Source organism: Phodopus roborovskii, unplaced genomic scaffold (assembly GCF_943737965.1).
Source record: "Phodopus roborovskii unplaced genomic scaffold, PHOROB, whole genome shotgun sequence".
NCBI classification, from domain to species: domain Eukaryota; kingdom Metazoa; phylum Chordata; class Mammalia; order Rodentia; family Cricetidae; genus Phodopus; species Phodopus roborovskii.
The window spans coordinates 16,392,020-16,404,540 of NW_026125052.1; the positions used below are offsets into that span (position 1 = coordinate 16,392,020).

The 12,521-nt window shown below is 49.0% G+C and overlaps 1 protein-coding gene across 1 annotated transcript in view; it reads right to left on the minus strand.

Moving 5' to 3' along the window:
* Positions 1–552: 552 nt before the first annotated feature.
* Positions 553–12,521, minus strand: part of Ezh1 (enhancer of zeste 1 polycomb repressive complex 2 subunit) — a 33,100-nt gene continuing 21,131 nt past the window's right edge. Inside the window, exons 12-21 of the mRNA XM_051177327.1 lie at positions 11,908–12,104; positions 9,976–10,067; positions 8,987–9,027; positions 8,384–8,509; positions 4,934–5,112; positions 4,345–4,440; positions 3,920–4,001; positions 3,173–3,253; positions 2,584–2,668; positions 553–2,486 (exon numbers count right to left, since the gene is read on the minus strand). Coding sequence (XP_051033284.1) covers positions 2,426–2,486; positions 2,584–2,668; positions 3,173–3,253; positions 3,920–4,001; positions 4,345–4,440; positions 4,934–5,112; positions 8,384–8,509; positions 8,987–9,027; positions 9,976–10,067; positions 11,908–12,104 — 1,040 coding nt within the window. The 3' untranslated portion in view covers positions 553–2,425. The remainder of the gene's footprint in view (positions 2,487–2,583; positions 2,669–3,172; positions 3,254–3,919; positions 4,002–4,344; positions 4,441–4,933; positions 5,113–8,383; positions 8,510–8,986; positions 9,028–9,975; positions 10,068–11,907; positions 12,105–12,521) is intronic.

The window sequence follows — 12,521 nt, forward strand, 5'->3', positions numbered from 1 at the left end:
GCCAGCCACTCACCCAGCTTGCTGGGCTCCCATTCAAAGTCAGGGCGGAGCCCGTTCGTTGTGCCCTCAACTGAGCAGGTCCAATAAAGCAGAGTGGCAGAGCCCCAGTCTGTGTGTGATAGCTAACGTCATGGTCAGGGGATAAACGGAGTGGTTTTTTTCTTTTATTGCCTCCCACTAAATATTTTACTCATGAGGAATATTTTACTCTGAGAGCTTAGAAATTCCTAGTCCTCAAAACCTGTGTATATAAAGTGGATGGTAATAGTACACACCTTTAATCCTAGCGGTCAGGAGGCAGAGGCAGGTGGATCTGTGTCTGAGTCCAGTCTGGTCTACAGAGCAAGTTCCAGGACAGCCAAGGCTACATAGAAACCCTGTCCCTAAAGACCGAAACCCAATCTATGCACCCACCAATGGTTTCCCCTGTCACTCCCCCCCCCCCCCCCCCCGACCTCAGAGGATAGCGGGATCAGAGAGCTGAAGTTTCTGCTGCCAGGCCACCACCTCTGGTCCTTCCAGCCCAAGCACACAGGACACAAGTTGCCAGAATGGATTCTAACACTTTTATTAGGTAAGAGGTCACAAGCCACAGGACTTTAAAGTGCAAGAAATTCACTGGCAATAAAGCCACATGTACACCAGCTCCCCTCCAGTCCACACCACCTCTGCGTTTCCATCATCTTACACGAGGTGGGGCAGAAGTGGGGAGGAGGGTTGGGACCCGTCATTAAAAGTAGAGGACAGCAGGGACCAGGAATGGCGGCTGGAGGAGCATGAGTATTTGTGGCCTGCTAGTGACTGCTGAGGGAAGGCGGAGGTCAACCTAGAACCAACATGTTTTAAAGCATTCCTCATGGCCAGGCCCTTGTCCGCCTGTCTCTGGTTTTTCCAGAGAATTGAGTAGTTCAGAGCCTACGGGTAGGCTTGAGGGTATCCCTGATACTCATAGTAGACACAAACCACTGGCAGACGTCAATTTCAGAACTGTGATGGGGGCTGGCCCAACTTGGGCATGGTGAGAAGCTACTATCAGAAGCTGTTGGGTACGTGCTGTGTGAGGCACAAGTGCCTACCAGTGCAGTGAGGGGGGTGTATATGCACAAGCATGCAAGTCCCATGCAAATTCCTAAGAGGCAGTATGGCCAAAGGAGCCTGGCTTCTTTGGTGGGGCAAGAGGAGCTGACTGGTCCATGGGAGACACTCTGGTTCCAACACTCCCTAGGTCAGCTGTGCCTGCCTGGGTCCTTTCTACCCAGAATGATGCCCCGGTTCTCAGCACACCAGACCCAAGGCAGCTGTGCTGACCAGTTTTTGTTCTCGTGTCAAGCCAGCTCCTGCCTCTCTCAGGAGATGAGCTAGAACTGGAAAACCTTCCACTCCCCTCTCCCTCCTTCAGAAGCGGGATTTGGGCAGGGACCCCAGAGACCTTGGCTCAAACTCTACTGCAGTCTATAGACCTTCTAAAAGAAAGTTAAAGTGCTTGGTTCTGCATAAATCTCAGAGAACGGTAGTCTGCCTGCACTGTGACACCCTCCTGAACGTGCAATGGCATCCCTCACCCACCCCTGAACACTTACCAACAGCAGGTACTCCAGACGGAGTAAAGCACACCAGCAACCGCTCCCTCTCTAGTCTAGACTAGACACAGCTACCCTGAAGAAAGACGCAAAGCTGCTCCATGGACCTAGCTCTGAGGAGCAGAAGGCCTGAGGACAACTGCAGCTTAGTGACCCAGTGTGCTTACTCTCAGCCAGGCAGAGCATGCTCAGCAGCCTGGGCCTGCCGCCACTGAGCCAGAACTTTGGAAGGAGCTGGGTCACTGGTGCTAGGAGTCTGAAAACACCCTTCTCCCCCCATGGTCTATAACACAGGCTTTTCCAAGCCACCTGAGCAGGCTCTGGCTGGCTCTCCCTCTGTCCACAGGAGGGTGGCACTTAGCTTTCCCTCCTGCAGCCTTCATTTCTGCTTTGATGTCAGAGACACATTTCCCTCTCAGTTCTCTCGGTAATGCCTGTCAGGCTCGCCTCTAACCCTGAGCACCTGTAGGCTCACTTAGTGAGCCTGACGGTGGCACAAGGACTCGACTGGGAAATCTAAATTGGTAGTGCTGATTGATTCCTGAGGCCCACAGTTTGGGAGCGGAGGAGAAACAAGCCTAGATATCCACCCAGCCCAAGGCCTCCTCTTCTGATCTGGAGGTGCCCTTCTCACATCCGAGGTCTCCTAGGAGACCGGGTCTTCACCATCTGCCTCCCTTCTTGCTGAGGCAGTGTGTTTCCTTGGGGTACAGTGGAGGTCTAGTTACTCAGCAGTGGGCGGGCGTTCTCCGCGTGGAAGACATTGCAGGAGCAGGAGCAGCAGCGGTGCGGGCCTAAAGCCAAGACGGTGCCACTACCACAGCACTGTCACAGGACCCGCAGGGCTAGAAGACGTCGGTCTCCCTCTCAATGCCCACATACTTGAGGGCATCAGCTTGGCTGTACCTATCCCAGATCCAGGAGGAGGAACTAGATTACTCTGATTGGTAAGATAAGGTCCCCTCCTGTTTCTCTTCCTCCCCATTCCTAGCAGCCACCTCACCTATAGTCAAAGAAGAGCTCTTCGCCAGCCTGAATCGCTCTCTTGGCAAAGATCCCGATGCGGTGATCTCCATTCACCATGACCACTACAAAGAGGAGAGGAAAAGGCTGCGCTAGCTTACCGGCTGCTTCTGAATTTGCTACTGTAGCTAATGACTTTGGGGAAAGCAGTGACCTTTAAATCACGATGTGGGAAAGCATTTTTAATGCGGTCAGTAAAAAAAAAAAAAAAAAAAAAAAAAAAAGCAAAGTATGAAAGTGAGAGGCCTAAAATGATGTCAGATATTAATCATGAGTATCCTTGAAAAAACCTGAATGATGAGCTGAGTGGCAGTGGCGCACGCCTTTAATCCTGGCACTCAGAAGGGAGAGGCAGGCAGAGCTCTGAGTTTGAGGTCAGCCAGGTCTACAGAGTGAGTTCTAGGACAGCCAGAGCTAGACAGAGAAACCCTGTCTCAAAAAAAAAAAAAAAAAAAAAAAAAAAAAAAACCAAAACAACAAAAAATTTAAAAAGCTGAATAATGGATAAAATCATAGTGAATGAGGTATTTAGCCCACCCCACTTCCTAGGCTACTGAAGGCTCACTCACCTTTGGCATAACAGTTGGGATTCACTGAATGGTTTGCAAAGCGAATTTTGTTTCCTTTCCGGGTAGCATCCACTACAAAATCTACATGACATAAATCAAAGAAAATCATGAAGTGTCCCAAGAAACGCTATACTTTTTACCCACCCTGGGGGTGGATGGATGGACAGACTAAGGTCTAGCTCTGTGGCCCAAGAACAGATGGCATAATTCTCATGCCTTAGCCTCCCCTAGTGCTATGATTATAGGAATGTGCCATTATGCCCCTTTTTCTTGGTTGGAAACAGGATCTCCACTTGCAGCTCAGGCTGGACTCAAATCTGTGCTATTTCTCCTGTCCCAGCCTCTCAAGTGCTGGGATTACAGGTATGAACCATGTACCTGGCTTCCATCCCACACTTCTTTAGGTCTAGTTTGAAATCAGTTAAGTGGTAACACCAACAATTTAGTCCGGTGGGAACATGAAGCCCAGAATGGTGACAGGAGACAGGAAAAACGCATGGCCTGCCTCCTCACTCCCACCTAGTGGGTAGGGTATCTTCTCAAGTAGAAGTGCCCAGTGTTTCCATTCCAAACACAACTCAGAGATGAAGCAGAGCCTATGGGGCTTCCACGTTCAACCACAGCACTTTGTTTTTAGTAATCTGTTGGAAAGACTGAGTCTGATTTGAACCTGGAAGACAGCATAGGCTGCTTAGTGTGAAGACTTGCACACGATCACCTTGGTATAAAAGGGAGGCCGTGCCGTACCATTGTTGAGGTTGAAGAGGAAGCTGGACATATATTTATCATAGACTTTCCCTCGCCGATCAGCCTCATCCTGAGAGATGAGCTGGAGGAGCAGACAAGGAACAAGAGGGTGTCAGGCTGCCTGCTCAAGGTACACCTGTATGAGCTGGGTGAGGCAGTGTAGGACAGCAAGCTCAGGCTACACCAGCCCCATCTCCACCCAGGCTCTCCAGGGTGAAGGCTGGGGAGAGCCAGACACCAATGCCTGACAAACAGCGGTTTGTTTCAGGACTGCAAACAGTTCTGTGGGGTCCCCTGAGAGGCCACATGAAAACTGGGCTGAGTTATTTAGAGATTAAGTCACAGAAGTCTAACCCACAGAAAATCAGAGAGCTTCTTGTCATTCCCTTCCCAGTAAGACTGTGGGCTGAACCAGGAACACTCACCTCACCACAATATTCAGAAATGAATTCATTCTTCTGCACAGACTCCTTGATGAAGGTGCCCCATCCGGCCACATCAGAAGGGGCCAGCAGCAGGTGCTGGGGGAGAGGGAGGCAAGCCTTAGACGACAGGGCAGGCATGAGTGGGTGTGAGTACCCCACCTGCACGTGTGTGATGGGAGCAGGTGGAAAGAACTACCAACTGCCAGGGAACCTGAAAACCATTCTGCTCTTGCGGGGGGGACGGGGGGGGGGGGACGGGACGGGGGACACGACACACGACCGGAAGTGGAAAGGAAAGAGGGCACTTTCCTCCTCTCCCTTGGGGACCTCCCAGGCTGAGTCTGGGCATGCAACGTAGGAAGCAGAAGGGGCAACACGGGGGCTGGGCGTGGCGTCCAGTGGTAAAGTGCTGGGGGAGAACAGAATGTAAGCATCCTTGGTTCACAGCCCTCTGCTCCTTTAGGTAGGATCGGAAATTTGATTAATTTGACCACTGACACATTTTGTCGAGCCCTTTCACACACAAACCCTCTGAGGAGCGAAAGGAACAAGTGACACCTGGGGCCATGGACCCAAGAAAAGACCTCACCTTTTTGAGGCCACGCTGGATGCTGCAGTTTTTGCAAGATACCACCTTGCAGTCCCAGTGCTCTGAGGCCCCACAGGTGAGGCACAAGTCAGGGTCACACTCCCGTACTGCCAGATAGCAAGGACACTGCTTGGTATTGCACTGAGTCTTACAGCGACAACCAGGAAAACGATTCTGGCCTGAGTGGGGAGATGGGGACGGTTATTAGGAAGCAGGCCCACACTGGTGCAGGTCAGACTCAGGGGCAGCAGAGGAGTAAATGTGACATGTTAAAGAACTCTTAGCAGAGCGGCACAAGAGTCCTTCCCCTGTACAAGAGGCCTTTCCCTTACACAATGGAGTACCTCCTCGGGGCTCAGGAGATGCTTCCATTGGTAAAGTTCTTACCATGTAGACATGAGAAACCAAATCTGATCCACAGAACCCACATATAAAATCCAGGCATGGCCACGCCTCCATGCTGGGAAGGTAGAGACAGAGGGATTCCTGGCGCTCACTAACCAGATAGCCTTACCCTAATAAGCAACTCCTAGTTGCAGTGAGAGATTCCATGTGAGAAAACAAGGTTAACTGGCTCCCAAGGAATGACACCAAGGCTGACCTCGGACCACACATGCACATACATGCGCACTCATGAGCGCACTTACACAAATATACAAACTATGAACTAATTCCCAACATTCAAGTCCAATAGACAAAAAAAAGCAGGTCACATGGAGATTCCCCAACAGGGCCCCCTCTCATCCTAGTTGATAGGATTTGGAATTGAGATGGAGAGAACCCCAGAAAAAATGAAATCAGTGCTTTTCACAGTAAGTCCTCATCAAAACAAGTATCATTTTGAGAACTGAATGTATCCGTTCTGTACCATCCTCCACCTGTAGCCCTCCCCAGCATTAGCACTTAAGTGTTGTGGCTAAGATCATTATCTGTTCCTTGTTAGGTGACAATCACAGCATAGCTGCCTGGGCACTGCCTTCTGCAAGCCCAGAGGCTGCCATTAATAGCACTACCCAAAGAAGAAGGGTTAGGTGGGATCAGAATTGAGAGCTACTTTTCTGCTGACCCCCAGACTTCTGTCTCTTACTAGATATGATTGTACTTATTAATGTGTGTACATACTTATTACTTATGTGTGTACATACTTTTTTTTAAAGATTTGTATTTTATGTATATAGAACATACATACACACATATTTATTTTGTAAATATTTATTTATATATTATTAGTACATGTGTATGCCTGATTATCTATGTGCAACACATGCATGCAGGATCCACAGAGGCCAGAAGGTGGTGGCTGACCTCTCTGAGCTTTAGTTACAGGTAATTGTGAGGGTGCTAGGAACAGAACCAGGTTCCCTGCTTTTAACCACTGAGCCGTCTTTCTAGCCCCCTAATACTTATTTTTAATTTTAATTATGTGTGTGTACTTGTGGGTGACTATGTGCACCTGAATACAAGAGCCCTTTGAGGCCAAAAGGTGGCATCAGATCCCTTGGAGCTAAAACTATTATTTCCTTGTAAGCTGCCTGATGTGGGTGCTGGGAACTGAAATAGAGTTTTCTACAAGAACAGAGTGTACTTTTACCCATTCCAGCTCCTATGAGATAGTCAAACTCCTAAGCTAAGTATGGTGGTACACGCCTTTAATCCCAGCATTCAAGAGGCAGAGGCAGGTAGATCTCTGTGAATTTAAGGCCATCCAGGACTGCACGGTGAAACCCTGTCTCAAAACAAGACAAAATACAAAACAACAACAAAATAAACTCCAGCTAATATGTTGAAATGAAGGCTCTTTACCCAGCTCAATTAACATATGTGGGAAAGAATGTGTTTTAAAGAACTCTAGCTGGGATAAGATAGACAGTCATAGGTCCAACCCCTAGAACCACAACCATTCAGTCTTCAGCTATTAAACAAACATAAAGGATTCTCATATGGGTCCAGGGTGGTAGCACATGCCCATAATTCCAATAGCTGGGAGGGAGGGGCAGGAGTTCAAGGTTAGGCCTGGGTTATCAAAAACTCTCAAAATCCCAAGACTTCTCCGTATTCTTTTTCTTTTCTTCAAACTTCTTAAAAATTCTATTTGTTTAGAGGGTGTGAACACTGGTGTAGGCACACCCTACCATTCACATGTGTGGAGATAAGACAGACATTGTGTTGTTCTAGGGACCTGACCAAGGCATCCTGGCAAGTTTGTTTTGCTGCCTTTACCTGCTGAATCACCTAACCAGCCATCTTTTTTCTTTTCTTTTTTCTCCTCCCCCCTCTCCCTTCCCCTCTTCTCCAGTTCTGTTATGAGGCAGGGTTTAAGTCTCCGCCCAAGTGATACACCTGCCTTCCTCCCACACTAGGGTTAATAGGTATGTAACACTGTATCCACCTAAACAACTCTGCTGGTGATAGGGGTTGAAACATGGTTTCATTAGTAGCACAGGTTGGCCTTGAACTCTGATCCTCCTGCCTCAGACTCCTACAGTGGAATTCCAGACCTAGTTAGTTACATACTATCACACTCAACCCACATAACCTTTTTTTTGTCCACTTTTATTTTTATTTATATGTATGTATGTGTATATCAAGTATGTGTGGATGCCCGAGGTCAGAAGTATCAGATAATTCCTAGAGCTGAAATTACAGGTGGTTTTGAGCTGCCCGACATCAATGAGGAGAACCAAACTCAGGTCCTCTGGAAGAGCAGAAAGTGCTTCTAACCACTGAGCCACCTCTCCAGCCCTAATGCTTTTTAAAAACAACACCCTAAAGAGGAGACTGTGAATGCACTGCAGGAAAGGCTCCTGTTTCAGGGTTCTCCATGAAAGGAGAAGATGGGAGAAGTATCATGTCTAGTTCCTGATTCCAGAATTCCCACCTGACTTTCACAGCTGGGAAAGGTGGCACAAAGCTGTAACCTCAGCTACCTAGCTAGCCATGGAGAAAGGAAAACTGCTTGAAAATACAGGAGAGTAGGTAGGGGAGGGAGAGGAGAGTTGGGAGAACAAGGAGAGACTTTGTGAGCCTAGGAGTTGCTTTTATAAAGTAGAAAAGGGGTTAGAGCGATGGTTCCGCATCAAGGGGAACCAGCTGCTCTTCCAGAGGACCTGGGATTGATTCCCAGCACCCACACAGTGACTCACAACTGTCTGTGACTCCAGTTCCAGGGGAGCTGACTCCCTTGGACAACAGGTATGCCCACAGGGAAGACACGCATGCAGGAAAAACACTGCTATACATAAAATAACAAAATGTCTTAAAAATAAAAACAGAACGACCAACCCCCTCACAACTTTGCAGATGGCTCACACCTTCCTTCCCTGTAGGATGCCTGAAGCATCATAGCAAAGAGATATCAAAGGCGTACAGACAGCTATGGGGCAGGAGGGAGCCTGGACACTCCAAGGCCAACCACTTTGGTTGACGATGGAGAAAGCAGGGTGCTCTTACAGTCTGGGCTGCACTGGCAGAACTTCTCACAGAAATTCTGGGTCATGATGCAGGGGCAGGTGCTGTCACAGGGTCGGTCCGGGTGGTCACAGGGTTGGTAGTTATACACCTGTGTGGAAGAGTTATCTAGAAGAGAACAGAGGAGGACACTGCTGCGACCAGGCTCCTTTGATGCCTCACCCCCCGAAATGTTCCTCAAATCAAAGCAAGCTTGTCCTAACCATGACCTTGCACACACTTAGCACCTGATAAAAATGGCTGACCCCTGTACACAAACATGTGAGGTATCTGCTTTGTGGGTAGGGTGTGCAGATGGCCCGAGATAACAAGGCAGCTACTCTAAACATGAGAGGGCATCTGAGCTGTAGCCGCTGGCTCAGCCCTTGAGATGCTGCAAAAAAATCTACAATCTGCAGAAGCAGCCAGGGTCAACAAAGAGCTGTAGGTGTGGCACAGTGGTAACCACAGGGTGAGGCTTCAGTCTGAACTCTGTGTCTATCTCTGTGTGTGCGCACGTGTGCCTAGGATGGAGCCCGTGACCTTGAACATACTAAGCACATACTAAGTCTGACCCACCCCCCACCTTTCTTCAGGTGAACTCACCTTTCTTCAGCTGAATTTTCCTGCAGTGTGCGGCCCACAACCTAGGAGGAAGAGAGAGACGAGACAGACAGGTCTGCGTCAAGTCCTCTGAAGATGCTGACAAAGGACAGTGTGCCCTGCTCTGAGGGACAGTCTGATAACGGAGAAGTACCCTTCCAGCGGTCATCAGCAGGAGGCACCTACCTCGGCATGCAGAATCTAGAGCCTGTCTAACAAAGCAAAACTCACACACAGCTGTCTCTTATCACAGTACTGCTCCTCCCTCTCCCTGCCTTCTCTTTGCCAGGCAGAGCTCTAAGACGGCAGGAGGGAAAGCCTTCCAGTGAGGAAGCTGACAGGGGAGAGAGACATAACTTCCTTTGTAGCTAGAGCTAGAGCCACATCCTTTCTCTGGCTAGTAATACACATCAGGGAACCTGGCTGTCAGAGTGATGGTTTTATTTTTCACATGAAGTCTCACCATGTAGCCCTGCCTGGCCTGATACTATGTAGACCAGGCTGGCCTTGAACTCACAGAGGCCCGTCCGCCTCTGCCTCTTGAGTAATGGGATTAACCATGCCCAGCTATTAACTTTCTTCAACTTCCGATTATTAAACACTGTTAATGTAATTCTGAAAAAACAACACATGCAAATATCTAGATAAAGAAAAGGAACAAACTCCTGAGAGGTGATAAGTAGAGAGGAGGGTCACCACCTAAGAAGGAGAAACAATCTTAGGGTAGGGTTACAGGCCAGCCATGTCCTACTGGCTAGAAACTCAAAAGCAAAACCAGGCAGCTAGTACAAGAGTCCTCAGTGTGAGCAACAGGGAAGGGCTGGCCCTAGTCACAGACCCTCAGGGTTACTGTGGACAGCAGCTCTCATCTGAGTGTCCCAGTGAGATGGGTTGGCTCTGCCCAGCGAGTGGTGGCCAAGAGGGAGGGAGGCAAGGGTGACTGAGAGGAGGTGAGACCCCGGACAACAGTAAGGGTTCTTTGTCATCCTTGCCTGTGTTTTCTCTTCTTCTTCTGCGAAGGGTTCATGAGCTCATCTGTTGGCAGCTTTAGGATCAGTGACTCCTTGACTGCAAATTGAAAGACCTAGAAGAGAAACCGACAGGACCAGTCACACCCTGGGGCCAGGTGACCAGGCAAGTGACTGGCTAGGCTTGTGAAGGATCTGGAATGTGCAAATAGTCATCTTTTTACAGAAAGAAACAGGGTATGGCAGGGGTGGAGGTCACTGGCTCTGAAGGTTAGACTGGGGAAACAGGAGTAGGGAACACAGCATCGCTGCCCATCACCACAGCCTGTCATCTCCACTCTTCACGCAGGGAGCTGCTCAAGCTCTGCCTCTTTCAGGTGCTGAGTGAGGCCTGATGGGAAGGGCGTCACTGGGTGAGCACTGGCTCCCTCTGTTGGCAGAAAGGTAGCAGACCTTGGCTGTCCATCAGGGCAGCACTTCAGGCAGGCTGCTTCCTCTTCCACACACTTCTTCCTGTACAGCATTTATTTTTCATCTCCTCTCCCTCTCCTTTCCCATTTACTCCCTCTTTGACTAAGGAACCTTCTGGTATCCTGTAAAAACTGTAACAGTACCAGGAAAAGATACGTTAAAAAAAAAAACCCACATATAATTCTACAGACTTTTAGGTGAAGGAACCTGTGCTTTGGGGTAGCAAGATGGCTCTGCAGGAAAAGCACTTGCCAAGCAACCCTGTGGACCTAACGCTAACCTAACCTGCGTTAGGTCCACAGATCCTATTGTTTAAGGAAAAGAACCAACTCCCAAAGGTTGTTCTCTGGCCTCCACAGAACTGCTATGGCATGCGCGTGCGCGCGCGCGCACACACACACACACACACACACTCACACACACAGTACACCATACACAGAGATACATACACACTAATAATACAATCTGAAAAAAAAAATGTGTTGCAAGGAAACAGACATGGGCTCCAAAATGGAAGTGTGAATCCCTTCTGTGCATACTTCCTTCACCGGTCACAGGGAAGAGCATGAAACAGGTTCTCAACCCTTCAGAAATGCCAGGCCTAGTAATGCTTGAGAATGTGCTCTTAGCAAAAGACCAGAGACCTGCAGAAGTCAGGGAGCATGTGACAGGGATCTGCTGCTGGACCCCCTCCTGCTGGACAGACTGGCGCAGACACCTGGTTCTCAGCTCTGGTCTGTACTCTCTTTTGAAGAATTTTATTGTATTTTCTTTTGTTCACGGTATATGCATGCTTGTGTTTGTGTAGGCTTGTGTGTACTGCAGTGTAAATGTGAAGGATGGAAGACTACTTTAAATTGTTGCTTCTCTCCTAATGTGTGGGGGCCTAAGGAACTGAGCTTGGGTCATCATGCGTTTTTTACCTGCAGAACCATCTTAGCGGTCTGCAGTCTTTTCTTGCCTCTGGAGCATCAGTAGCTGTTGTCAAACTGTGTTTCCAGGGATGGGATGAGGGAGAAGGCTGAGGGTCTGCACCCAGGTATTGGGGGTGGCAGTTAGAAAACCTAGGATAGGAAACCTGCAATAAAGCATGTGATGAAGGGCTTGGTGTGACAGCACACATTTAATACCAGCACTTGGAAGGCAGAAGCAAGTGGATCTCTGAGTTCAATGCCAGCCTAGTGACCCCCAGGTCAGTCAAACCTGTCTCAAACAAACAAACAAACAAAATACAATGCACACACACTCTCTCCCTCCCCTCCTCCTGACACACACACACACACACACACACACTCTCTCTCTCTAGACACTGGGCAAGGAAAAGAGCAGACAGTTTGTGATCAATGCCTCTCCATGGTCTAGAAGGAGAGATTTACAAGACTCTGAACTCAAGACAGTTTCTGTCTGGACACACCCTGCTAAGACAGTAGAGGGGTGACAGCTGAGAACAGAGGCCACATTCACCCTGTTGCTCTCAGCAAGTACCTGCTTGCACGTCTTTGTCCCCAGAAGCCTGGCTATCGAGCAGAAGTTGTTGAAGTAGGTGCCGTGGAAGACTCGGAAAAGAGATTCTTCAGCTCCAGTCCATTCCACAGGCTCTGATGGGGCTTCCACGACACAGAGCTGAGGTGGGGCTGGACTGGGTTTCTGTTTCGTGGGGGTCTGACAGCGAGAGTTAGCCTCTGAGCAAGGGAGAAAAACACAAAAATGTGGAGTGCAGCTGTGGGCCCCTGAGTCAGAGCACATCACCATGCCTGAAAAGGAGACAGTTAGGTTTGGAAGCATTAGCGGTCCCAACCCACGGGGGCACATCTGTAAATCCAGCCAGTCAACAGGATCAGAACAAGTTCAAGTTTGCTGCTAGCTTGGCCTACCTATACAGTGCGCTCTCTCTCTCTCTCTCTCTGTGTGTGTGTGTGTGTGTGTGAGAGAGAGAGAGAGAGAGAGAGAGAGAGAGAGAGAGAGAGATTGTCATTGCTTTTCCAGGTAAACTTGTAGAAAGAAATTATGTTTTTTGGTTTTGGTTTGGTTTTTCAAGACAGGGTTTCTCTGTGTAGTCCTGGCTGTCCTGGAATTCACTCCGTAGACCAGGCTGGCCT